Raw genomic sequence first — 24752 nt, 5'->3', positions numbered from 1 at the left:
GTAGCTGGATCTCTCCTGTTTACTTCTTGCTTGGTCTCCATTTTGAAAACTTTCTTAATAATGTTAGGAATACAATGTAGTTTCTGGAGAATACCATTTACGGTTGAGCATCGATATCAATGTAGGCGATGTTAAAATTTGTGGAAAAACTGTCTTCAACTTTTCATTTCTTTTGAATTAGGTTTTAAACTGTTTGATTAACCCTTGTACTGCCTCGCATTTAAACATTGTTCGGGAGGATAAAGTTCATAACAGATTCCCAGTATACATTGGAAACAAACCGTCAATCTGACAGTAGCAATAAAAACAACACACATTTAAAACATTGAATGTTTTACATATATAAACAAAAAATAATAACGGTATGACATGAAATGAAACATTAACAATTCCAGCGTTAACGAAGCAGGCGGCGTTTTCAACCTTTGTTATACACTAGTATGAATATAGGGATACATATAAATAAATATAAATAGATCAGCAACTGTAACGATATGGACGGAATTTATTTTTCAAAGTATAAACTGATATATATGTAATCTCTGTCGGCACTGATTAAGCACGCTGTTGACATCACTTGACTGTTGTCTACTGGGATCTGGCGCTGAATATCATTGATACTCAGCAATATGTAAATCAAATAAAGGGCAGATTGAGATGAAACACACATGTGAATCAATTCTTTAAAATACCAAAAAACTGACAAGTCACAACGAACAAAGTTTGTAACAAAGGTTTTATAGGGGTTGTAGCGTCACTGAGTGGGTGCGGGGTCCAGTGGTTCTATGTATCGACCCTCTGCTATCAGCAACACGTGTCCCATTCAACCACTCTACTCCATATGCCTGCTGAACTCTTCCATAAACCCTCAAACGTAACTGTATAAAAAAAGGAAAAATAAACTAAAAGGAGTTATATGGGCCTTAACAGTCACCTGAGTAAACTAAAGAGCTGCAGAACTGTCATAGAGTTACTGTCCATTGCTACCAAATAAACTTTGCTGCGCAAAAAAAAAATTGCGCAAATTTTGGACTGCTTAACATACTTAGAATATACTTCATTAAATAGGATGAATTTCTTTATTAATTTTATAGGAGTCATAAGCCGTAGAAAATGGTACTGGTATCAAATTAAAACACATATAATTACAAGTAATCTATTTTACCATTAAAATTATTTCATTCAAACTCTGTGAGTTAATTGAGTTAAAGACAAACCTCCCCACGGTCCAAATTGATAGTTGGCATGGGGCTCCGCTACATTCAGGTTGGTCACTTGCATTGGGACGTTTTTAGACGGGGTAAATGTTAACTTAGATCGTGTGTCCAAGTAGAAATCACGTGGTACATTATACCACGTGATTCCTTCGTCCTCACTCATTAAGGTAGACCTCTGGTCGTTGTCGTAAGCAAAGAATATATTTTTTGATGACTCGTGTCCAAGAAGACTGGCAACGCGACCATCCATTGCTTTAAAAGGTTAAAGTTCAACATGATCAATCGATGTTATTAAAACTGTCCTCAAAAACTGAACAGAGTCAACTGTACCATAAAACAAACTTGTATTTACCTGTCCAAGTAGCGCCGTCTACAGAGAAATGGCAGTGTTGTTTTAAGTCCCTTGAAAAACAGAACAGACCATCAAATTATCAGTTTTAATTAAAAACCAAATCTTTAACGCGTTACTTCTAATTACATGTATACCACTATTATAACTTGATGACATGTGCGTACATAGAAGAAAACAGAGTTCTTTGTTTAACTCTAAGTCATATGGAAGCGTAAAAATTTGGACACCGCGAGAAGAGACGCGGCGAACATCTGCTGTTACTCACTTGTCTTTAGGATTAATATCGCACATCAGAACTTTTCCATTCAGAGCATGGAAACTACGGAAATAGAAATCTGCAAACCAAGGAATTGTCTGTTAATACAATATATATTTAAACTACATTAACTTAAATTTCTTTTTACGTTTCAAAGAATTTTTTTAATGCAATATTTGAGATTCGAACTACTGACCGTTAGGGTATATATTACTCGGCGCTGCATTGCATACACCTGAAAGAAAACAATACGTGTAAGGTTTAAATATACTTTTATAAACAACTAACACGATCTGTTTGTTAAACCATTCATCCTAAATATGACCACATCGAAAAAAAAAACGTCCAGAAACCAAATAAAGTTGTTAATAAAGTACCGCATATAAGCTATAAAGGTCGCTATGGGATCAATACAAATACACAAATTTTAATCAACATTTTATTATAATGGAATTGGTTATTAAGCCAACCAAAAATTAATTATGCTATTGTTCCATTTCGTCAAATCATCATCATTTTCTCTCTGGGATGTTAATTAAATGCCTGACATGCAGTCCCGCCTTCACCATCGACTTAATTACAACTAAAGCAATCAAAAGGGTAAGAAAGCCAATTTATCGCGCAGTGCATTGTTCCTTACTAGTTGTAGTGTATTCTCCGCTGAGATAGCAGCCAAAGAATTCGAACTTGAGTCCTATGTCTGGCGGCTCTCCGTTAATAGTGTCGTCCTTGTCGATATAGACCCTCATGAAGCGGGCCTGGGTCTGCCTCTGAGGGTAGATGGTCGTCTCCGCAAACGGCGTGGACACCGCCACCTTAAAGACCAACAGTTCATTGTAAAACTTGACATCAAAAAGACGAACTCAGGCGATCCGTGATTCACGTCATTTAGGGAATGTTTAACACTTATTCGACAATTTTGATTGAGTATATGCAGGTGCATTGGTCAAAAATATTTATCAACAACTGAATTTGTACTGAAATCGTCGGAAAAATGTTGCCTGAAAGTTTATTATAAGTATCAGTTTGTTCATGCAGCATTGAGGAAACCTTTGTGTAATTCGTAGTTAGAGGCGTAAAAGCGGTAAAATACTTTCTTCAGCTTGCGTTTAAAGTAGATACATGTATGTAATGAAAATGTTTGTAAAAATGATATATTTCTTTCAATTTATAGACGAGCAAAGAGCGACACCATCACGTCATACCGTTTCCGCCGTTTGCCAGGAGTAGCCGTCATTGCTGTATCTGAGGGACAGCTGGGAGGGGTGGTGGGTGTACCCCGCGCCTTTCTGCATCACAATCTTATTCACCAACGTCTTGTTGCCAAAGAACACTTGGAAATACCGGAATTTGGAAAACGTTGGTCCTCTTGAGAATGGTCTCCATGCTATAGATTTTAAACAAATGGGAAATATACACTTTGATACATTTTAATAGGTAGGAGAAACTCGACAAATCCTACACGTGTTTAGACACGTTACCGTGCGGACAGCCTTGCACTGACCTGAGTTGCCGTTGTAGCGGCCGTGTGACGGGGGTCGGGCCGGGTCGTTCTCTATGGAGCCGTCTAGCTGACAGTCGTCTATATGTCCACTGGTCATACCCAGCGGTAGGTCACACACTGTTGTACAAAATTCACAATCAATTCAGTTTCAGCTGCATTCAACCTTTTATAATTTATTAAATATTCACTGCAGAAACATTTTAAAGCCAATAATTCAAAGTGCAAACAAACGTTTAATTTAAATTATTCATGTGCGAATATTTCCTGCAACGAGTACGATATTTACCTCCTACTTTGGTGACTGTTACACTAAAGTTCAGATATTGAAGGGGCGTGTCAAAGACCTGGTCGGATGGGTAGACGCTGGCTGGAGTGTGTGCCATAAAGCTACTGACCTCGTATGCAACCATTGTGTTTTCCGTGAGGATGTCGAGGGGCACAGTTGTCGTCTGATTCGGTTCCAGTGTCAGCTGCATGTTGATGACGTCACACATGAGAACTTCGTCAAACTGTTATACGAAAGAAAATATCATTTTCTTAGTTTTGCAACAGTTAGTTAACACAGGCATTTGGAGGTCAGTAATGGTTGTTTTTCTTTATTTACCTGGATTTCCACGACTCCCTCTCTAAAAACTGGACCACTGTGAGTAACGTTACTTTGAATACTCTTGTATTCCAAATATGGCGGTAAATAAAAATAGGCCGTCGCGTTTATTGCAGTCGCAGACGTCATATTACTGTGTTTCAAGATGGCATCAACAACAATCAAGGATCTGCAATTGCAACAACAAATTTGTCAGAAAAAAAACTCTCATATTAGATCAGTAGAATACTAGTGCACAGTATTTTATCGTACTTACGAAGTTGAAAATGTTGAGTTGTAAGTAGCGATTATTTCTAGGTCAGGCCTCTCATACCCGGTTCTTGTTAGAGAAATGTTTTTCTCGTATATAACAATATAGTCTGCAACTTTTGCCCCGATACTTATTGGAAATACCGAACCAAGTGAGTCAGGTATGTTGTCATTTATTCTGAGATCCACTTCTATTAGAATGTGGTCATCACCCTCTATGTTTGTACCCGTTCCATAAGACAACCCTAAACGGAAAGATTTTGAAATAATTTACCAACAGCAAATCCTACATGTTTCTTGCCTTAGCCCACTGATCGAATGCCAAAATGATTAACAGCTGTTTCATCATACCAGTATTAGTGACAGTTCCAAGATCCAACTGCCCATGATGGACCTGACATGTGTTGATAGATGAATTGAACTTCCTGTCAAATTTCAAAGCCAGAGACTCGTTTTCGTAGACACAACCAATGTTGCTTCCACTGGAGGAAACCCGGATGTTCTCGATTGTCCCTATGGTGACTGTTAACTGGGGTAGCTCAATGTCGAATAGGACCGAGGACATAGTGTTTGGAGGAACGTACATGACGATAGGAAGGGTGGTCAGGTTACCGACATTCACGGGGTGAGGGTCACTGCTGGAGTTGATGTACAATAAGGATGTATTCACAATGCTTGTCGTCTGTAAGAAAAATAATAAAAGTTTGCAATGTAATACTTATTATTTTCCAAGAAGAAAAAAAAGAATAAAGAAAAAATCTCCACGATAATATCCATCACGGTGATTTGTCCTTACCACTGTAGTGGTGGTGGGCGTGTCGGTCACAGTTAAATCAATCTGACCCACGTATATCTCTAAGTTGTTTGTATTGACAGCCACATGGAATGGAATCACGGTCCCCGCGGACAGTGTTGAACTGGGGAGAAGCCTAGCCACCGCTTCCAAACGGAGCTGAAAGAAAACAGTTCAAAGTCAGATGAGCCGAGCTTTATTCGTTTTGAAGTTAAAGAGTGTTAAAATTTAAGCCGTGACTACAAAATGCAAAGAAAATTTCACTTATAATCTATTATTCTTACTTTGTTGGCTTCGTTGTCACCAGTCTTAACCCCGGAAGAACGAACAAACCCGAGCTGTAATGACGCCGTATCCATCAGAAGGGACCCGGTCCTAAGAGAGTCAGAGAGAAACGCCATTTAGTCGGCTAGAATGTTCAAGTTCTACTGAGTACTTTAATTATAATAAGAAACACATTCTTACCTCTTCGAGTACTCTGGTGTAATTTTAGTTTTATCCAGACAAGGGAAGTTTTCTCCCACATAGGTCAGTCCGGATCCACACAGATCCATGTTGTTTTGTTGTGAAGTAATGGAGGACGACATAAACTTAACAGTGATATCTTTTGTCTCTCCTTCTGGATATATCATCTCGAGAACAAATCGTTTAGACTCTCCCTTTGCTATGTTTGCATCAGAGACATTGCTTCCAATGTTTTCGATAAAAAAAGAATTCACCGTTCTATTGTCAACCGAAGTCTGAAAAATCAATTATTTGAAAATGAGTTCTTGCCACATGAATAGAAATGATACCAGCTTATTTTGAAAATAACCAGTAGAAAAAGTCATACAAAGTTAGCCACTGTTTTGTCATGAGTGGCCACAATCGTCTGCGCGGAAAAACTCTTTTTACTTCCGTCACTTCCATATTCCACGTCTACGTCAAAGCTGTGACTGGAGCCATCAGTTACGGTGGTGGTGTCGTCTGCTAGCTGAAGAATCAACTCTACTAAAATGGTGTTACTGTCGTAGAAGTCATTGGAAACCAGTGCATTGGGTCCTGGAATTATATAAGGTATGATAATGAATTTAAGGCATGCTAGACGCTCAAACTACAGCCTTACGGGAAAAAATTCTGGTTGACAGACCGTTTGAAAATTCCAAATTTCCTGTAAAGACTAAGTGGGATCATATAACATGTTTGGGCTTTTAAGGAAATGTATACTTCTTTCCCTTACCCGTATTTGTGACGATACCCAAGTCAATGAAGCCAGAAGATCCGCTGATTGACGTGGTAACGTTTTTATTGACACATGGGTAGTTGTCGCCGATGTCCTTTATACGCAGTCCGCAAATAGACAACACAGAGCTGCTAACCGTCACAGAAACCTTGACTTGGGCACTCTCCTGTGGAGCGATCTTTATCAGAGCTGTATACACGGAGGGGTAACCGATTGGTATGCTACTCAATGTGGTGTTTTTGATGAGATTGATGTACGGGGTCGTTCCCTTTAAAAAAAGGTAAAATAAAAAACAAGCCTCGTCTTTCATTCAAAACACTACACCTTGGTCGATATACTTTAAGAAACAACCGAAGTGCTTTCGTCCGTGAAAACACCAGCAAAATTTAGAAGTAATTTGCAAAATTCGATATACATTCAGAACAGTTTCTTCCCCCAAATTCTTGCATCATCGATTATATCATGTATCAGGTATTCAGTCTTACCGGGATGATTGTTCCTGTTCTCTGGGCATACAAAGCTAGCTGTCCGACCCATATCTTTGTATCCGAGTACTGATTCCCGGCACTGATCCACTCTTTCTCTCCTGTTATCAACTCGGGGTTATCCTCCACCTTCACATCCAGAACGATGGTAATGATGTCATCAGTGACGTTGTCCACTCGCTGGTAGTTACAGACGGTGCTTAGGTACATCAAGGCCTGGTCATTGACTGTTTCGTTGTATCTATCATTTAAAAACCCGTTTTTCTTAAGAGCATAGATTATGTTTATATTGAAAAGAAATATACACCTCATTCGAATATGTTGATATATTAGCCTATTCCGCTAAGGTCCAAATGAACAACCAAGCACATTTCTTTTCCGGTCCAGGTTGTATTATTTATCAATTGTAAGATATACTTTTTAGCTGTGTATGGATTAGATATCGGCCTGAACAGCTCAGTGCATGGATATTCGTCTTAATATCTAACAATGAAAGAGTCGGGGGAAAACTGCTGATATCGTCATAATCTACGGTCAATCTTAGTAGCCGGTCGGTACCGTGATCTATACTTACTGTGACTGATATATGACCTGGGAGTTGATCCAGTCCGGTGCCACGCAGGGCAAGTTTCTCCCGGCGGACAACATCCGGGCTCTACAGATGGACAGCTTGGTGGAGGTGTTGCCAAGAGGCATGATGAACTCCATGTTCATCATGGGATAGGACACACTTCTGTTGGTGGTGATCTCAAGCTGAGCGCGGGTCGCAGTACCGACCTCTACATTTTCATTTCCAAACACGTAAACCATGTTAAAAGACGGGGAGGTTGTGTTCTGAAAAAAATTAACGTTGTGTCTTAAATAAAAGAAACAAGAGTCTTGCAGAAAGTGAATAAATTCGAACATAGCAAATATGCTTTCTCTTGTAGGAAGCATGGCTACATTGTTGAATAAGGTTCGTTGTTAAGGTTTTGGACTCACCGACACACTGGTGGTCTGCACAGAAGTACCAGATATTTGAATGGACGATGACTGGACTACGGTTAACGATCCCGCGTAAAACAACGTGGCTTCCACGGTGTGCGAGGACAAATCCACAACCTCCGTGTGATTTAATGGCGCAACGATAATTTCAAAGGAAATTGTGTCTGCTTCTGTGGCAGTATTGTTCAGATTGAGATTGGTTATCCCACCTAGGTTGAGGGTAGCCATGTCAGGCTCAGGAGACGACGACACGGTGTCACGTGAGGAGTAAACCGTCTTTTTGTCCTCTTTGTGAACGCAAGGCATGTTTTCACCAATGGATTTGATCTCGACTGAACACACTTTAAAGATAGCAGTTGTGGAAAACGGTGCCTTAATTAGTAGGCTGTATGATGTAGTAGTAGAATCTGGAATTTGCACTTCAAGCAGGAGCGTCACGGCGTCTCCAATAGCAACTGTCTGTCCGTTGGGAGGGTTGAACTCCAAAAGCGGGGTGGACTGTTTTAAAATACAAATAGTGATCATAGTATCTTACTAGCAAACAGAAACAATAATCATACTCAATTGTCGATCAGTTGTTTTAAAGACATTATAGGATACAAAAATGTACAACAATAAAAAAACTGACCATGCCTATTGGATCCACCTCAGAAGTAGCAGTGACCTGCATTTGTCCTGCCCATATTTGGTTCGGTGAAATCTCGAACGCGGCCCCAACCATGTAATTAGTGCCGACAAAACTGGGGTCGTTGTACAGGTGAGCTACAAACTCCACGGACACCAGGTTGTTCTCTTGAACGTTTGTTACATCTCGTGATCCTACAGAGACAGTCAAGGAAAGATAAAGACATTCCTGAAAATTGTATGCTATGCATGGTACCATCGATGTGTCTGACTTTCTTGAATTCATACCTTTATTTAGCAAAGTTCCTAGATTAAGATGACCCATAGAGTTTCCAATGCCAGTTTGATCCTGGTAATATTGTGTAGTCACTGCTCTTTCATCAAAACCACATCTAAAATTGTCTGAGAGGTACTTGAGTTTGGCACTACAGATGGACATGACAGAAGAGGTATTGATAGGAGCAAAGGCGTCAAAAGTCAGGAGCGAGGAAGGATTAGGCAGAAGTAAGTCAACCTGGAAAACGGCGGCTGATCCCACGGATAAAGTGCTAGGTCCGGTAAAATTAACTGTCGGGTTTTCGTTAACAGTCTGGAAAAATATCGTTAATCGTTTTTACATATAATGTGAGAAATTCCGACGGTAAACGCGCCATATCGTAAATACTTCTATACGTACATTATTCAAAGAAGTTTTCATTTTGGAAATAATGAGATGAAAGCGCACTCTAAAATCCCCAACACTTACGGTGTCATTTGGAAAAGCCACAAACGATGCTTGTCCCACCCAAACCTCGTTCTCATTATTGTACTCAGCTCCAGCACTGACCCAGTAAACCTCTCCGGCATTTGTGGAAGGATTCTCCAAAAGGATTGCCTCGTACTCGATATAGATGCTGCACTCTATCGCATTGACACAGCCGGAGTTTTGGACAACACCAAAGTTGATAATCGCTCTGTCGTACTTAAATTACAAGGATCTTTACGTATTTAAACTTGATCTTTAACGTTCCAAAAATTTATACGACATTATCATCTGCGGGATGTTTTAAAAAAGAAAACTTCGAAATAGGAAGATTATCTTACCATTACTGAGTCGGGTTCCCGGGAGTCCATTACTGGTTCTTTACTTCCGTTGTACATGAGGCTGCTTCCGATGGCCGTCACGTTGACGTCACACAAGATCATGACGGTGGTTTCGTTGTCCGGAGTGAAGAGTTCCACCAGCATGTCTGTGTCCTCTATCGGGAACGTGATGGTCAGCTGGAACCGGACGCGGCTGCCCACCTTCATCTCTGTCGTCTCGTTATACGGGTACTTCTTCTTGAGGTCAAACGTCACGTTTCCAACAACGCTTGACAGAGCCTAAACAAAACATTGCAAACACTAATAGATTGCCTACATGGATGATTTATAAGTGCGTTTGGTAAAACTTCAAAGAATCTGAATGTTGTACTTAAAAATGTAATAATTACGTGGATAAACTATCAATTATGGTCTTATCTTGGCTTTAACGTTAATCTGATGAGTTATTTATGTTTCAATTTCCCTGCGGAATTTCGTTTTCTGTGATTATAAACAAAAATGTCTTTTGTTATTGCGTTGTTAAGTTAGCTTTCTGGTTTTTTGGAATTTTACCCTTTTCTCGATGTGATGTGGGCTCTCGACCTCGCTTTGGTATTTAGGAAAATCTACGATGACAAGGGTTGTGGATTCAGGCTGATTGATGCTGTTAAATTGATTTGAAGCTTTGAGTGTGATTTCATATCGATCTTTCTGTGGCACGGCTCCAAAGCTGATCGATAGAGCTCCAGATTGGGGATCAATGGTGAACAAACCATCTTCGTTTCCGTCCATAATAGAGAAATAGACTTCGGCACAGGGACATGTTGCATCCTCTTTGCACACTGTCTTCAGGTCTTCATCGAAAGCCTCGGGAACAAGAATGTTATCCCTGCTAATGAGATCCGTGACGGAAGTGTAATACACATCTTGACTAAACTTGGGCGGATGTCGATTTCCTAAAATAGAACCATAATGATAAGACCAACAAATTTTCCAATAGTTCAAATTAGATTGCTTTGAATGTGGTCTTTTGATTGTCAAGATTCATTTACATACTGTGAAGTTTGTTTATAGTTGTCTTATTGAATAGCTTCACGGAATAGCAAGAGTATCTTTAAAGATTTCTACTTTGAAAATAAAACCACGTACTGGGAACATCACATTGATGGCCGCTCCAGCATGGCAAACACACACAGCTTCCATCCACCGTTCTTTGGCCGTGTAAACAGCCTCTGAAACAAATAAACGCAGGGTATTTAGAACAGAGATAGACAAAGAGAACTCTGTATAAACAGTCAACTTTAATTGGGTTACTTATCTTTAATTTAAATGGGATGCCAGATTTGAACGACTAAACTATACATGTAGATCTATATATTTTTACAGAGTTAAAGTTTTATGATATCAGACAAAGTACAATTTATTTATTTTTTTAATTTACAAAAAAAAACAACCAAAAAAAACCCAAAAAACAACAACACAAAAAAACCCAAAAACAAAATAGAATAGTCATCATATTTACAGTGTAGTTTAAGACTATAAGTCATGCGTATTATTTAATATTGTTTAATGTACGCCATTAATTATGCTAGAATACGAGAACCCAAAAAAATTTTGAAACTCAAGAAATTCAAAACGTTTTGTTTGCACTTACGCAAGAACTGAATAAGATTCGTTAATATTTACATATTTGCATAAATGAATATTCAGACTCGCGCAGCGTCTAGTTTCGATTTATATGATTTTGTTCTTCGCTCACCACCGAACATTACTATTTTAGAGTCTTTCAAAGTGTTCTTGATTTTAGCTTGTCTGGTTTGTGTTTCAGCATTCGAGTGGTTTTGAAAACTGTTTGTTTTCATTAAAGTCTTCCTTGCCCAACGTGGGTATGAGTTTTTATTTTGTGTTTTGTTGTGGGGGGGGGGGGGGGGAGAGAGTTAAAATTAAGTTTGAATGTTTCAGTGGAATTTCACGTAAACTTTAAAAATCATTTATTTTGGGGATATAATATAGGTTTGGAAAGGAAATATGAACCCCAATGCCACATTTCGAGTTAATGATGCGATTATCTTAAATTCACAGGACAGGCTGATATGATTCAGGGAAAGATCTACTGATTTTACGTTGATTATGTGACTTACCTATCATTCCTGGCTGTCTGAATGTATTCGTTGGCACCTATGGTAAACAAAAATCAACACTTAAAACATGTATAAACATAACTGAATGTGTAAACGCATTAGATTTGGCTGTGATTTATTTTTTTCATTTTTTTTTTTTGCGGAATTCAAATTTCGCTAATTCAACTACATCGCCAAATGTTTTAGTTTGAACAATATTTATTCATTATAGATTCAAATACATTAACATGGCGGTAATTACAATTGTGAAATTGGGAAACAAGCCATAGGGCTTATATCAATGACCCCTCTCTTGCATACACTGCAAAAATGAGAGATGAAAAATGAGAAGTGAATACAAGGAAAAAATTAGAAAAATATGTCGAAAATCAAAGCTGGAAACAACACTTTATCATGAAATAATAAAAAAAGTCACCAATATATAACATGAAAAAAATATATTGCAATATATATTTTGGTTGAAAATCATACCAGAAATGTAGTATACACAGTCATGTGTTTCTGTTCAAACACATCCATACAAGCTACTAAATGCCCATGCAATTTTTTTTATTCGAATTCTTTATCTTGATCTAATCTAAAAATGTTCGGATAAGTGAATTGATGACAAATTATGACATAATGTGTATAAATGGCAGATCGCTCCTACCACTCAGGAGCTCTCTAAAAACTAGTGTGCAAGAAGATCTCAAAGGGAAGGAGTAGGGCGAGTGTTACATTAAAAGTTTAAAATCGAAGATTTCCAAAATTATCTATAACAATCTATTGTTATAGATACGTGTAGAAATTTTCGATTTTAACCCCTGTCACGTGTCATACGAATAAAGTAAGTTTGTTTACTTGAACAGAAAAATGTTGATGAGTATTAATATGTCACAAAGATATGCTCCTGACGTCAGATTCATTAACTGAGCAGGTCGATGGAACCAGTAAGATTTGCATCGAATCCCACGATGTGTACAGTTCCTGATGAAAAAATAATTGATTCCGCCAGATCACGGTGAGGCCATATTGATATTTTAGGTAGGCATCGGTGAAGTGTCAGGAAGCTTTCGAAGATAATATGCAGTACAAATCGATTTTAAATGTGTTTGTTGTGTATCGAGTTGTATGGTCTTTGGTCGCAATTTTGAGTTTTATTTTTAAATATTTTTCAAAAAGCCCTGAAAATTTTTCAAGTTATCATGCATCCATTCTCTGAGTCGCACGGATGAAAGCCTATATTTTTACAAAGATTAATTCATTTATTGATGTGTTAAATTTAAAATTCGTTTTCACTCATGTCTCATTTATAATTCTTTCAGATTGCGCTTATTATATTTACATACACTAAGTACGATCAGTGACATAAATAACAGAGATTGTCAACTGATCGAAATCTCGCGGTCCCTATAGTAATGTGTTCCGAGTTTAAATCAGTATATCTTTATAAAAATCCAATACATCAAAATAAAAACAGCTAAATCCTATTTCCATAACATTCAAAATATCATATTTTTATGAGTTTGTGTCATAAAAACAATATTAAAAGAGAAGTTTCAGGGGGCAGTTGGCTATCCGTCGTCCGAGATTTCGGCCAGTTTTATAGCAGGCGTATATATTTTCTGAATATTAATGTTATTTTTTCCTTTCATTACTACATTGTATTATTGTTATTTATGTTTCTCGCATGATTCCCTCTATTCTTTACGAAAATTGGTTGTAATTCACAGCTGTATAGAAACTGACAGGACTGAAATATACACGAACCAGTTCAAACCAGTTTATCGGTCGAAACCTTCAGCAACCTAACAAAAATCACGGAAGAATCATGATGTCAGACTCAAATCCCCATAGGAGACGATTTGGCCGCATGCTTCTTTTTAATGTAATTAACATTACCAATAATTTATTTTCTTTAACGTAAAAGAAAGATGAATCTTTTGGTGATTCATGCGTGTTATGAAGGTAGCGATAATTGCAGGAAAAGATACTTAAACCGCTAACGCGGATTATGTATTTTGCAATGTCTCTACCTTCATCTTAAGTGTATGGCTAAATTGAGAAAAAAATGGTTAGGTTCTACATCAATTCCACAATTCATTGCTTCAATTTTTTCATAAGATTTTTTTCTGATCCCCCCACCCCTCATTGCGACTACACTTTAAATTTAATCCAAAAGGTTATAGTTCAAAGAAACTAAATCTAAATTTTACGAATTGACGTATTGGTTTGCTGCCTTCAATTTCACAATTTGATATCCCCTTACCTTTTATTATTTAACAGAGAGCTTTTAAAGAATTTTCCCATATGAATTTCTTAGATGATTTTTACCACTTCCCCAAGGGGCCTTTTTTCTGATCACAAAGATTAAAGTTTGCAAATAACTATAAATAAACCATATAATGGAGCATTTGTAAAAGAAAAAATATATCCAAATAAGACTTTAAAATCAATCTGTTCAATTTTATTACTTCCCTAATTACCTTCCCTTGTTATGGGGTCTGGCCCTCCAATTAACAAAAATATCTTCACCCAAAGATTTTTGAGTCGTTGTTAAATTTCTCCAGTGTTTTCAGAGAAGAGATATACAATTGAGAAACTGACTGTACGTCGGCCACAACACAACAACAACAACAACTATAACTGAAAATATTTTGATCCTATAAGCTCACTTGATCCCTCAGGTTAGCTAAAATCCTTACATTGCTAGGCATTGGCTTTCCGAAAAAAATAAGATACCTTAATTTACGAACTCTTGATAAGTCCTAATTTTGAAACTTATATTTTATTTTTTTTATCCACAAGATAGTTTTAATCCGTAAAATGAATCACAAGCATAAAACTTTTCTGAAAGTTCTCGCCGTAAAAACTTTAAAGTATTTTAGAAAAATGTTTTTGAATGTTTGACCAAATTTTGAATTAATAAAATACATCTGTATAAGAATGTTTTAAATTTATTCTACAAGTATCATTTATAGCAACATAAACTTCGTTTATAGCCATCAACATATCGAATGTTCACTGCATTTTAGCATTTTAAAATACAATTATTAAAGCTAAGTTTTGTGACGTCAGTCAATATGCAGAATCTTTTGTTCTTTCTTCTCATACTTTAATGTAAAGCAAACATTGATTCGTAAATATACAAGAACAACAAAGAAACATATATAGATTTACTTTACAGGAAAGTCTAAAAGTTAATCAAATGCGAATATAAATATCACCTCATAATATTCAAAGAATTATTCCTTATTACTTATGTTAACATAATTTTCAGCATTTTATTCGAAATGAACTAAAAGGCAATTATTTTATCCACTCTTGTGCATATATAACTAGTTAGAAAAAAAAATCAGACATGTAATTAAACTGCTGTGTCTGAACGCGTTTTGGAGCTGAGATATACTGTATACATGTTAAATGTTCTAAACATATTAATTGGATAATATCAATAAAAAAAATTATCTCAATTTTTTTTTAAAAAGTGACATTTTTTGCGAAAACGAAATAATGAATATGTAAACGTTCATGTGTAAACACATCTAGAAGACACTTCCTTAAGAAGGAAGTGTTGGGTTTTGGGTGTACCGCGTGAACAGGGTCGGCTGCTAACGACAGTGTGTAACTATGAAGAGTCTGGTCTTTTTGAAAGTTCAATAGAAACAAAAGTTTTGTCCTTTCATTTTGACAAGAGATTGTTTTGTTATATAGAGGAAGACATATTATTCCATAACCAAGTAGTTGCTGGTAGTAGAGGTTAGTTTTGGTGGTGCGTTGTATGGTGCGCTATGTGGTGCTTTCTGTGGTGCGTCATGTTGTGCGCTGTGTGGTGCTTTCTGTGGTGCGTTGTTTGGTGCGTTCTGGTTTCCTGGGGGGATAATTTAGAGGTTCAAAGCAAGAGATGGTGGTTGGAGCTGTAATGTTTTGTCTTTATTTTGTTAGTTTCATCAGAGACATTATGTCTCTGGTTTTGTTTTTATGTTTATTCTGGAAAGGTATAATTGATCGTAGACATGCGTGCTTTTTATCTGTTTCTTAATATTGGCTTAATAGTCGCTATGAATGGTTAACATGCTTATATAGGACATCATGCCATGACCTTCAAGATTTTTTTTCATACTTTTTAAAATGAATCATTAACCAATGACAGACAAGTAGCTATTTAAATGAGAGCAAATGTCGCTTTTTAGAACTGATGACAATTCATTTTCATCTCTTTTAAGGGATTCTAGCCACCCTTAGACTTAGAAATTCCCATAAACTTTTCCATTTACATTTTTCCATGGAAAATGTAAAACTATGTCAACCCTTGTTCAAGTCATTAAGTAAGTGGGGCCAATTGCCTTACATTTTATTATATTAACCAACATCTAAAGCAAGTCCGATCGTAAAAGAAAAAAAGTTAAAGACATATCTATTCAGGATATAAAAACTGTACTAAGAAAAATATGCCAATATCACTTAAAGAGACAAGCACACGTGCATTAATATATTGAAAATTTTATTCATTTGTGATAAACATTCAAACCTGAGATTTTTCGGTTTGTTTAACCAATACGTTTCCAAGGAGGTATCTGTTTTGTTTAGTTTTAGACCATGAATGTTTCCTATGCAAGACTTCAATAGATACATTTAGTATGTTGGCCCCATTTTCCTTCCTTAAACTTGATATTTGAATTTGAACAACATTTTTTATGAAGTAACACAAACTTTTCGTTCTTTTTAAAACAATTACAACAATTCAACCAAACATTTTGGAATGGTTTTTTTTAACCAAACATTGACAGCTAAAATACTTTACACAAAGAGGAATGTCCATAGCGCATACTAAAGAAAAGTTTTAATTTAAAAGAAAATCAATCGAACTGTGTACTTTGAAAACAATCGACAATTAACAATGGTTTTGGGAGATGACAAAAGCATTATTGCTAACAATCTCATTCAGAGAATGTAAGTAGTTTTATATATAATGCTACTTTTGCAAATGCATTAAAAGAACCAATTTCAAAAATTATGACATCGATCTTCGAAAAACTGCAAAAAATAAGTAAAATGAAAAAAAAAATTAAAGGAGGTCTTGTATTATCCTAAAAAAAATTTTGCTCGACGCAAAGAAGCTCTGAGAAAATATCAACAAAAAGTCATTGAATACAAAAAACCCTGAATGACAAGACATTCCAAAACTACTTCAAAACAATCATGTCAATTTTTATTTCATCTAGGAAACGCTTTCGGGACGCAATTTCCAATAATAAGTGGCAAAAATTGTTTCCTGGCCTATGATTTACACGTAGACCCGGCTTAATTGATATATTCCTGTCAAGTTCTGTCAATTGATTTCAGTTTTCACGAGGTTTAATAGAGGATGACATTTATATTGGTTTAGGGTTAATTTTCTTGGGACATTTCTTCTCCTTAGTAATATCTCACAAGTCGATCTGCCACCTATCGCTAATGCCTTTTTAAAATATGGGTTGTATTTAATATTGTAATTTCGAGTTAATATTGCTAGTACATAAGCTAATAGGGTTACTATCATTAAGAGTACAGTTCAATGCTTTTGTTTTTATCTATTTTTCTCCCGGCTGACTTTACTGCATATTTGGGATTACGTCGAATCAACTAGGCTTAATTTGAAAGGATTTTGAAAATATTATTAGATAAAAATACTTAAATAGTTCTTCAACATAAAGGTACAAGACAACTATGAACCCCTTGTTGTAGTGTATAGGGATAGTTTCAAAATTAAGTATTGAATGGGTTTTTTTTCCATAAAATTGATTGATTTTCTGTTTTTCATATTGAATCGACACTGAATAAAATTTTTTCCATGGTTTCAAAATCAAAGACGTTTGTCTGTATAAAATACATGTAACGTTATATAAAATAAATCGTCGATTTAAATAGGAAAATAATTACTAGTACTGGGCGTTGCCCTCAAAAATTACAAGAAGGGTCAGCTCAAACCGTTAAGAAAGCTTAAACAAAAGCCTATTCAAATGTTGTGCCGTTACACGTGTGCAGGCATGTGTAGAATGTTTAGTTAAAATAAAGGTAGGCCTTCATACATGTACTTATGAAAGTGGTTCAAGCAAAAACGAGTTGGTATATAAATTGATTCTATTTTAATGTCACTATTCTGTTTTTCTAAAGGGGAATGCGATTTTTTTTATTTTTTTGTGATCTTACTTCAATAATATCAAAACAATGGCTATTTTTTGGTCGTAATGTTTCATTTCCAACATTATGTACGCATGCGCCGATCCAGAAAATTTGTCCCGGGGGTGGGGGGTGGGGAGCGAGGGATAAGTGTATTTATCGAGGGGGGGGGCTGCGAGGCATAAATGTGATAATTTTACACCGAAATTAACAAATTTTAATTTTCGGGGGGGGGGGGGGGGGGTCCCTCACCCCTCTTAATATGTGCATGAGTTTGTACATTTTAACTCGAGACAATTGCAAATTATGAAGAAAACTAGTATTCTAAATCTTACTGATGTTGGAATAATGCATGCAAATCCTAGTTTTCGAAAAATTTATCTTCATTTAGTCTAATTTGATATAGATCAAATAAATAATAAGGAACTGAACTGATATTCAAATTATTTGAATTAGGTACAATTTATGACTTTCACTGTTGGTAAAAATTTTCTTTTGTTTTACACCAAACGCCAGATCAGTTTGACTATTTACATACCCTCATTAAGAAATACCCTCATTAAGACATAATCCTCATTAAGACATACCCTCATTAAGACAAAGTACCCTGAAAATTACTGTAAAATTTAACGAGGGTCATTGTAATTTTCAAACTGTCCGAACCAGCTTAATCGAGTTATCTATAATTATGTTCATTTACTACCACTTAATAAACTACAGGTAATTTCATCGGTAGTGTCATAAGAACAGTTGAAAGTACAAGTATATATATCCCACTTTGGACCAAAGAAAATTTACCCAAAATCGCGATTTCTTTATAAACAAATCTTATTATCACTATCTTATATTTTTTAAATTTTATACTGAATAAGAATAAACAGTAATGAATAAAAAAATATGCAACGTACGCAAAATACTTTGGCACATTTTTTTTCTTTTAAAAATATTTCTAAAAAGTGGAAGTTCTCAATTAAGTCTGACTTTGCATATAAAATGTATGTTTGATTTGCACATCTCAATTTTTTTTTCATTTATCTCTTCAACCACCAGCCCCCACCCCCCTCTTGAGAAAATTAAAGATGATGATGATGATGATGATGATGATGATGATGATGGTGAAATATCGTCGAGAATATTGTTGACTTGTTAACATATTCTTCTGACGGTCAATCGAGCTTTTCGTTCAAACTTTGTTTTGAATGACAGGTAAATTACACAACATGGTCAGGTTCACAGAAATCAGAACGAATACACATGAAAATTCAGATCCGTGATAATAATATTAATTTCCTAATTGTGCGGAAGGATCATACAGAAAAAAAAAATATTAACAAGTGAAGACAACAGTGACAAAGTTTTAAAGAGAAAAGTCTTACCTTTTGACAAAAGAATGAAGAAAGACGTGACACAAAAACAGAGGGAGATGTTTGGTAGACCTCTCGCCATTGCTGATGCTGAATGATACACAGGTAGCGAGGGAGAGAGAGAGAGGCCGCTCTATTGATTGTCCCGGTCTGAGAATCGATGGCAGATTGAACGCGCTTGGAAAACACATTAAATCTGTCAATATCGGAATATTCTAATAGCGCATTGATTGTCACCCAGGTACAACACCTTATGGAAATTTTAAAAGAGTTTTAAAATATAAAGAAATCTGAAAATCCAATATATGATCGGAAGTATTTCAGAAAAGGCTCGCATTGGGTCTATTTGTTGTACAAACAAAATAGTCTTTGCTGTTTAGAAAGATTTTGATCTAAATTTCCCGTTTTTAAACTGTGTTACCTTAAGTTAAATATTGAAATATGATTGTTTCAAATCCTTTGTAGTTTCAGATTTTCGACCAAAATATAGCGGACTAAGAAACTCAATCAAAAAAATTTGAAATAAGTGATATATTGTATGAAAAACAGAATCAGATGGAAAGTAAAATTTTCTTGCTATTTCTAGAAACTAACAAGATTTTATTACTAGTATACTAGCACTAGAATGATAGAAAAAAAAATTCCAAAGCAACGCGCATCTTATTCAAAAATCTACACTAGATCGTTGGGATTTCTTTTCCTTTCTTTTTAAACAGACGATATACATAGGTGGCTCTTTTCGCTCTATGGTGTTATTTTTGCAATTGACAGAACAAATTGATTTTCCTGATGAAATAAATCGAAGGCAATAATAAGAAGATGAATAGATTGTTAGTGAGTGATTTATTGCATGGCACACAAAGCGTCCTTCAAATTCTTTAACACATTTATAGTGTAAATTCATGTTTTATATCTTTATTAATTAATAGCATTATAAGATTTTATATTCTGTATATTGTTGACTAGACAACTTTAAGATAATTTTCTAATACTATAAAAGTCTAAAGTGCCTGGTTTTTTTTTGGTTTCTTTTTTTTTTTTTTTTTTTTGGGGGGGGGGGGGGGGGGGTTGAGCATATATCAAAACTTGGAAGTAACAAGCAGGTCATGTTAGCCTTGAGATTAACCGTAATCCTGGACATGTACCCGCTTACCTCGTTATGAAACCTGGAAGAGAAATCAATTTCCACCACCCTGTGGCTTTGGAAAGGTCATCTCTGGTGGTAGAAGCACGCCGAGAACAGGCTACTTAGACATTCCAATCAAATGTAGATCGCAGCTTTTACAGCTGTGTGTAGGATGCACCCCCGGGACGAGGGGTAAAGAGCTTTTGTGTGACCAATTTACTTATTATGCCACTTGTATACGGAAATCCGCATTTAAAATCATTGTTCTGAAAATGGAAAGTAATTGTCCTTTTGCCAAAAGCAAATTTCTCGAAAATGCCGACGAAACGAAACCAATTATGTTTGGTGGGTACCCGTCCAAGAAGGGTGTCAGTGACGCCCCGGTCAGCCATCTGCAAAGTGACCATTTTTTGTTCTACATTTCACAAAAGTAAATACGTATTTCAAATTAAACATACATTTATTTGCTATATTGAAGTAAATGTGACACAGAGTTCAGGAAAGATCAATATCAGCGATGAGTTTGTTTAACATACTTGAAAGTTTTCAAAATTTATAAAAAGACATATTTCGTGGTTACATAAAATGTGCAATATTTGCTACATCAATTATTCTCTGTATCGAGGAAACATCCGTGCCAAGGAGATGATAATATAAGTTGTTAGAACTTGTTATCAATCGTTGTAAAATAAATAAAGTTCAGTTTTTCAGTACCAAGGGAAAAACGCTCTCTCTCTCTCTCTCTCTCTTTCATTGAATACACATTTTCTTAAATCGATCAATGTATTGGGTCTTAGTATTAAAACGCTGTTACTTTTAAATGTGTCTGATTTTTTAGCATCGATTTAAGGTCTACGTTATGGATTTTAAACAAAGCGTATCACATCAATAGACTTGTTCTTACATCTGTCTGACCTTTCTCTTTCGGCAAGGTTGTAGAAATGCCGGTCCGTCTGCCACCCCCCCCCCTCCCATTATTTTTCTCCCTACGATCTCTTTCTCGGTGGCAAATCTTCTCCTACGCTACGTACTATATAATCTACCCCGATGATACTTGTTCAACTACATATGTACATCAATTTTATTCTAAAACCAGACTGACCTGCCATACTGATCCATCTTTTAAAGAACTTGAGACTACAAGCAGTCTGTGTGTTTACAGCAAAAATTGGGAGCGTGATGTACTTAAAGGCATAGAATCTATATAACGGGTATACTTAAGGAATAAGGAATCATTCTTTGAGTATTATGAGGTGATAATTTCGGTCGGAGCGTGATCAAATCCAAGAAAGCCCGAAGGGCTTTATGATAGATTTGATCACGCCCCGACCGAAATTATCACCTCATAATATTCAAAGAATGATTCCTTGTTACTTATATCTATATGATTTTAAGCCTTTGTACGATTAAATATTGATTTATTAATAAGCAAACCCTGCTGGCGCTCCAATTATACGTCATTTGAAGTTATGGGTAATATAGTACAAAATCGATACGTAGTGTTATCACAGGCAAAGACACTGGAAAATGTAAATATATGTATACCCGGTATATACGCTTATGCTTATAACGGAGTTACAATAGAATCCTGCTGTTATTTTCCTTAATGAAGGGTCTTTGAAGAGGAGTTGACCCATTGGGTATGGTCGTCTATTTTCGTTTCACATAATCTTGTCGATATGGGGGAAATATCTTGATAGGGACGTAAAGAGAAAAAATGAAGTTCCTCTTACGTCCATGTTCACCACCTACTTTATAGACTACTGCATTCAGGGCTATTTTCGCTCTGTCTAATTTTACACTTGTAAACAAGTTTGCCCAGACACAGTTGTGTTTAAAATAAAGATAGTTAATAGAGACAAAAGAATTCGCCCAGTCTTTAATTCGTCCGCTGACGATGGGGGCAAAAGGGGTGAATAGAAAACGTGAACGAATGTTTCCAAGTATACTGTTTATCGTGTACATGTAACCTAACCCACATAATATATTGAATTATTTTTTTGAATTTTTCTCTTTGAATGATACAACACAAATTTATTACTTTACGAATAAAATGATGATGTTAACGTGATATAATTAAAACAAGTTGCCAGCTTGTTTTAATCACCCAAGTGCAAGGAAATGTCTCTGTTGGCTTAAAAGTTTAATTGAATTAGAATATCGATCACAGCTAAATGATAATTTATACAGTCCATGCGCGGATCAAGAGGGGGGTCTGGGGGACCCCCCCCCCCTCCCCCCTGGAAAATGAAAATTTATTAAACTTACATAGTAAAATTATCGCAAAAATGCCTCGGACCCCCCTGGCAAACACAATTATCCTTCGGACCCCCCCCCCCTGGAAAAATTTTCTGGATCCGCGTATGCAGTGGAAATAGAGAAACATGTATCTTCCTTACATAATCCATATATCTTGACGTATGGCTAGAGATCCTACATTTATTTGAGGGGTTATTTTGTACATTCATTTTAACAGCAGTTTGAAACTGTCAAGGAATGCTTTTTTTCATGAGACAGTCACACATGTCGATATAAATGTAGATAAAGGTGCATTATAATCAAAATACTTTCAGCATTTTACAATATTCAAACTTTTACAATGTACTGTACGGCATGACCAAATTTTGGGAAAGGTAAAAACTGTCAAAGCTCCAGCAGAATTCGAACTAACGATTCGTTAACTCGTGAGCATGAACTCATTGTGCTACACTGTTAGGTACCAATATTGGGAATGAAAAATATTATAAATGTATAGTTGATTTTATTGTTTATTCTAAAGGAAGTACGTCATCAAATGAAGGTATCTCATACCACCTTAAAATTAATGAGGAAAAAATGCATTTAAGGAATAAGGAATCATTCTTTGAGTATTATGAGGTGATCATGATGAAATCCGATAAAGCCCAAAGGGCTTTAAGATAGATTTGATTATGCCTGACCGTATTTAATCACCTCATAATATTCAAAGAATTAGTCCTTTTCACTTATACTCATATGATTTTCAGCTTTCGTGTGATTACTAGTAAATAACTGGACTAAACATTGGAAAATCTATTCGTATATTGTTATCAATAGAAAGACACTGGAAGTAAATACATTGATTCTGCTTATTTACTCTTGGCGTTTATATTTCAGAGACCTGTGATGAATAACGGAATAATGTTTACAACCTTGTCTAATACTTCTTACTGTGACAAAGCATAGATAACTTCGTGGGTCGAAACTTCAGCTATCTTCAACAACCTTCACAAGTAGCTATATAGTTTACTAAACCCAAACTTCCAAGAAGTTGTAGTAAACATTTCAACCTCCTCGTATACGGTTTAAAATTGTTGTTTCTTCTGTGTAAATACAGACGATTTACCATGGAGACAATAATAACGATAATTTACTTGTTATCGCTCATTTCTTTATGGATGATTGAAGAATGGTTCAGAGATCTATACCTGTAAATATGAACAACAAACTCGTTTTTGTTTTTTTGGTGTTTCATGAAGGTATCCGTCATTGCAGAAAAAGGATTATATAATAACCCCATCCCAACTTAAACATAACATATGAAATAAAGGTAAATAAAGCAGCCGTTTTATAACCCAAAAGTAAATATGTATCTATACCTATTGTGTTAACAGTAGTAAATTGATTGCAATACTGTTTTATTTCGTTGAAATTTTATTTAAAGACAAAGTCAAAGATTAATTAATCGACCTAGCTTGAACAAAAACGTCATTTACACGTTATGAAATCCCCCTTTTTTCTTTTGTTTCTGAAATATCGGAGCTATATAAATATTCCATGTAGGTAAACTCATATTTGTAAATTTGCTAGACAGTGTCGATTTATTTACCCAGACTTTTTATATGTATATGCAGCCCGGTTTTTTTTTAATACGCAGTTGTCCTATACTCACGGGAATTAAGAACCAACTATTCCGTGAACCCCATGGTTCACCTATGAGTACTGATGGGTCCGATTCAATGATCTGCAGGTTGGACACGAAAACGTGACATGTAAACAGTTATCATCCAAAAATGATAAGATCTGATCACTGTCCTTTCAAAAATGTAAAATTTTTACAAACATACATGTTTGTCCACTCCCTTCCTTTGGGGAAAATCACATTCTCTGTTTGGCCTTCAGAAGCAATTACCCTGGATAACACTTTATGCCTTTTTCATGCGAGAAGTGTTCTCCACGCGGGAATGTCCTAGCTATAGCTTAGTATACACAGACGGTTCGTTTTAAGTGAAAGTAGTCATTGTGTTAATTAATACGTTATTAATTCTTTGTATATATAAGAATCAGTCAGGATTTTTAACATTTTGTAGGAAAAAATGTTTAAAAATGGTGTTACATTACAGTTCTATTTTTAGTGAAAGGTATTTGTACCTTAAACAAAAAAAAACCCCAACACATTAAACAGCTTGCACTTGGAGGACGTTGTTCATCAATTTTGCTGAGAAGAGGGATTGACTGAAAAGGATATATACAGTCACAGCTACATAATCTCTCTTTTTTCTTTTGTTGGTTTCAAAGGTCAACCAACAGGAGAAACACTGTGAACTGACGACATACACTCCAGTAAACTGGATAACAAAAGCACTACTATATAGAAATCACCAACAAAC

General features: G+C 35.8%; 1 protein-coding gene across 1 annotated transcript; it reads right to left on the bottom strand.

Moving 5' to 3' along the window:
- Positions 1-316: 316 nt before the first annotated feature.
- Positions 317-19157, bottom strand: LOC105342556 (uncharacterized). The gene is made up of 28 exons (XM_011449549.4): positions 19011-19157; positions 11494-11530; positions 10502-10584; positions 9926-10308; positions 9374-9652; positions 9036-9251; positions 8579-8879; positions 8295-8485; positions 7664-8164; positions 7257-7516; positions 6683-6923; positions 6195-6465; positions 5808-6016; positions 5441-5715; positions 5260-5350; positions 4979-5134; positions 4534-4864; positions 4190-4427; positions 3934-4102; positions 3616-3838; positions 3330-3446; positions 3031-3212; positions 2466-2640; positions 2022-2060; positions 1835-1904; positions 1570-1619; positions 1218-1469; positions 317-878 (listed from the first exon to the last, which is right to left on the bottom strand). Exons 1-28 carry the CDS (start codon positions 19078-19080, stop codon positions 805-807), a joined length of 5484 nt encoding a protein of 1827 aa, XP_011447851.3. The 5' UTR covers positions 19081-19157; the 3' UTR covers positions 317-804.
- Between the last annotated feature and the right edge of the window lie 5595 nt (positions 19158-24752).

The sequence above is a fragment of the Magallana gigas genome, chromosome 4 (genome assembly GCF_963853765.1).
Source record: "Magallana gigas chromosome 4, xbMagGiga1.1, whole genome shotgun sequence".
In the NCBI taxonomy this organism is placed as follows: Eukaryota; Metazoa; Mollusca; class Bivalvia; order Ostreida; family Ostreidae; genus Magallana; species Magallana gigas.
This window is presented reverse-complemented; position numbering and strand designations above follow the sequence as displayed.